We start from the raw sequence: 4,481 nt of genomic DNA, 5'->3' as shown, positions 1-4,481 counted from the left end.
CAAACACGGTACTGTTAAAAAAAAAAGTAAACTATGCATCCAACTTCTGTTCAGATGATACATGTAGGTATTGAATCCAGAATAATTTGTACTGTCCTTTTAGCTATATTTTCTAAAATCTTAGAAAACAATCATATGGGAATATTTCAATGCATCAGGGTTTCACTCAGATTATACCTGACTAATGTAAACAATCTTGCATCAAACACCTTGTTGACACATTAAAATGTAACTAATAGGACTGAATTTGGTCTTGTGTGAAAGTCTGATTAATTTTACAGTAGTTTGATGTTAAGGTTGACAAAAATAATTTAAAAAAGCATGTTAACTTGATTACTCATAATATAAAAACTAACATAAATTTCAAGGATGACAACAACAAAGAAGTGGCATTAGCCCACTTGGCCTATCGTTTACCTCCGTACAACAAAGATCAAACACCAGTTCATGTGACTGTAACTTTGAACACTATTAACTTAAGTGAGTAACAGAATATAACAGTGATTTAATTACTGAGAAAAAAATTGTCATAAGTTTTTATTTTTCTTTTATAAATACTGAACACTGAATGTGCTCATAAACCTAAAAACTGACAAAATAAAAGGTAAAATGATAAAAAATATAATTTTTAAAGCTCCATAAATAGCACATTATATGCATTCATGTGTGTTTTAAATATTAATTTGAAGTTAATAAACAGGATAGGAATATTTGTTCATACATTCACATAATGAGTAGAATCTTGGAGCTACTGGCTGGAATCTTTTTTTTCTGATAACTTGCATTGTGTACAATACTTTTTCTCAAACAAGATTCAATTTTTTTAATATAAAAACAGGAAAATAAAATTCATTGATAGCTTGGAAGATAGTATATAGAAAATGGTACCCGTGAATTTCCGCTGTGTTAAATTTTGGTTGATAAGCAACTCCCAAAGTATCGCTGGAGTCTCGTGTCTGAAATTAAGATTGAAAACGCATTCAAATACCACAGTCACGGTTGAACTCAAGAAAGACATTCTTACAGTTTTAAAAAATATATTTATTAGTTTAATTTTGCTAGTTAGCACTTTTTGTAACTGCAAGAAAAACAGTAGAGATGGTAAACATTACAGTTGGGGTGGGAGAAGTGGAATCTCAAAGTACATAACAGTTAGTGTATAGAATCCCCCAAAAAAACTATTCCTGCCCTGTAATAAAGTGAATAAGTAACATACATATTTAGAGTATAGTGGTAACCATGCAGCAAAAACTCGTAGATAGGTACACAGCATTAAACCTATAATAGTAGTCATTCAGAAGTAGGCTAGAATAAAATTAAGTCTCCTGCATATTCTACCAAAGAAATCATCATGCATGTTTGTTTCAAAAGGGCTAAATAATGCAATCTAATGTTAAGGTTCTTTGGAAAGAAAAAATTAAGATTAATGTTGTGGGACACACAGTATTATGGCTTGGATGTTAAAGTGGTTGTTAGTTAATGAGTTTAGTTACTGACTGTTGAACACTAGTTTTCTCATGTTTGTTAGACACATTTTTCTGGTATATGTAATTTATCAATTACTGAATATTCCAAATCATAAGAACAACTTCACATGAGCAGTGTTATTCCTTGAATTTATTTCATAATCCATTAAAAAATTTATAACAGCATATAAAATATTAGTCGAATATTATTTCATGCAGATTGAGGTCTATAATTAAAATAAAACTTAAGATTCCAGTCCGCAAAGCAGAAAAATATAACAACACCAAAAAAGTATCTGAGTAATAACCAAGTAAGAATTTGTTCATAGTTTGATATTTACAGTTTTTACAAATTTATTTATTTTTAGAGTTTGAACTTTCATTCCACAAGCTCCCTGTCAGTTTGTTAATTTGTAAAAATATTCTGTTCAAAACTTTCATAAAAAATGAAATGAGAAAGAAGTACCATGTTTCTATTCTTATATTTCTAACTAAATCTGAGCAATCGCCTACGTCGTAACCTCTCCAAATTTGGATACAAGCCTGATGAAGGGGTAGAAAAAGATGAATCACTGGTTTCCTGATATGCATCATGGGATGGTTGGCTCTGTGAATTTCTGTTACTGGGAATGTTATGATCAAACAGACTCGCTCTTACTGCTTCATCCATTTGTTCCTCTTCACTCATACCAGGTGGAATAAATTGTTCATAACGTTGTGAATAAGCTCCCGGACGAGTGTACTCCCTTGTTTGGCTCCTATCGGGTCTGGACCTAAATGTTGGAAAACCTGCAAATATAGATGAAAAAGCATCCATCATGGTTTTCAATGGCCCTTTGACATACGAGAGCCCAACAAGTATGCCAGCCAAGTGACCAAGAAATGATGCTTCTGGTACAAATAACTGAATAAGCAAGAGTTCAGCCCAAACAAAATACTGTGGAGACAAAGGTAGGTGCATTCCAAGAAACGTATTTTGGGTACTTGGCCAGTAATAAGTTGTTACTACCTTTAAAGCGAAAATAACTCCAGAAAATCCTACAGCACACTGATCAAGAAAATGTGCATCCAAAAGTTCAGATGCTACACCAGATAGTGCGACCAAACATCCACCAGTCAGTGTTGTAAATACGATTATCACATACAAAAATTTCAAACTTCCAAGTCTTTTCTCAAGGTTAATGCCTTTCCAGATAAAGGAAATCATATTAAAATACAGGTGCATGTCATCAGTATGTTCCACTGTTCCATAAAATATCCGCCACCACTCTTTTCTGAACCACACATGGCGAACACTGATACACACATCATACGGTGAAGTCCAAGGTAGCTTAAATAAGCGAAGATATACAGTAGACATAAAAACAGTAACACAAAGAGTTATTGGTGGTACTCGATTGATACCGACTATTCCAAATACCTCGAAGAGTAAAAGTAAAATTCCAAGGGGTGCCCCTCTACGACGTCCGACGCCCGGCATCTTTTACCTTGATATTTCATCCACGACCTAGCAATAAGAGGTGCAATTATTTTGTTTACGATTGTCTACTAGCGACACAGTACGAGTAGTTTATCAATCAAATAATGGAATTAAAATATCTTCGTTTAATTAATCACTTCCAAATGCATATAAAAATGAAGGAATTATTACGTAGCCTTTCTTTGTGTTTCAAAATATGTCTCAACGTTATATTACTGCTATCTGATGAAAAACATTCTTTCCCGTCAATGGAAGCGTCACAGAATTCATAGAGGTATGAAGGTCGACAAGTAAGGGTAAAAACCAAAGACAAGTTTCATTCGTGACCAAATAGACTCGCTGAGACCCTTTTCAGAGAGCAAGAAATCTCCATTGTGATCTACAAGACTAATTTGGATTTTTGTATTGATTCCAACTGTTCGTAATAGACATAAAAAAGCTAATTTTCGGTCATAAAAAGCCTGTATTAGATTCCCATTCACTTAACGTTGCAAAGAAAATCGCCGAGATTGAGTTGAAATAACATTTCTTGGACAATGTTTTAAAGATTGAATGATAGTACTTTTCATGGATGAGCCCAGGTTTTGTTTTTTAGTTCACTAATCGTCGTGCCAGAGTATAAAGAAGAACTCAGGAGTGCTGTTTCAATGCCGGAATAGTTAACCACGACTGCTATGGTTGTAGTTAATGGGTCAATCATATTTATCAACTTCAATGATAAGGCTGAAATGTGTGTGTTCCGCAATGGCTCTTTGATATCAATAGGTACAAAGAGGAGATTTTGGATGTTTACATGGAGTAATATACTGTCACCATTGCGGTGAATTCAACCTTGTGATTTGCAACGCCTGTCCTTACAATACTCGAATCGTGGAGGAATCCATTAAGAAGATTATTGTTCCCGTGGATTTAAGCCCATTTTACCTTTAAATATTAACCTTATCGAGCTTGTGGGATACTCTTGGACATGCTGTTTCGGCCCTTTCAGTTTATGACTCTCCATAAGCTGGGAAATGCCCTCGTTGAATAATGGAACAAGTGCCACAGATAAATATTCACAAGCCTATTAGAAGTATGCAAAGACGATATTAGGTAGTAATCAATGCTTTTTGGGCAGCAAACGCGCTTTTAGTAAGGTTTGTTTCGCTTTTGTTATTTTTGATCAATAAAATAATTTATATACTTAAAATATTCAGTTTGAGGAAGAATGTCATCTTTTATGTTCAGTTGTATAAATACATATTGTTACGTCTCCGTTTGTTAATTGATTTTTTCGTAACTTCGTTCCAACGAAACTTTAACGACACAAGTCTTTACTTAATAAAACTGGTTTATTCTTTCCGAATATAACTCTGCGATACACTTAATCTCAATACTCGCGCTAAAACAACACTGTAACGAACGAACGTTAACTTCAACAATACCCTGTGACTGCAGTTCAATTACTCACTATCTATCTGACTGCACACACATTACCTTACGCATCACGTTTTCCGCTCTTATATATACCAGCCTACCCTACTAGTAATTACTAG

General features: G+C 34.0%; 1 protein-coding gene across 1 annotated transcript; it reads right to left on the bottom strand.

The window, feature by feature from the left end:
* Positions 1-599: 599 nt before the first annotated feature.
* On the bottom strand, positions 600-3,022 carry LOC106472521 (rhomboid-related protein 4-like). The gene has a single exon (XM_013933176.2). The coding sequence runs from the start codon at positions 2,944-2,946 to the stop codon at positions 1,954-1,956; it is 993 nt and encodes a 330-aa protein (XP_013788630.1). The 5' UTR covers positions 2,947-3,022; the 3' UTR covers positions 600-1,953.
* Positions 3,023-4,481: the final 1,459 nt, after the last annotated feature.

The sequence above is a fragment of the Limulus polyphemus genome, unplaced genomic scaffold (genome assembly GCF_000517525.1).
Source record: "Limulus polyphemus unplaced genomic scaffold, Limulus_polyphemus-2.1.2 Scaffold5402, whole genome shotgun sequence".
In the NCBI taxonomy this organism is placed as follows: Eukaryota; Metazoa; Arthropoda; class Merostomata; order Xiphosura; family Limulidae; genus Limulus; species Limulus polyphemus.
Note: the sequence above shows the minus strand (reverse complement) of the source record. Positions and strands in the feature narration are given on the sequence as shown.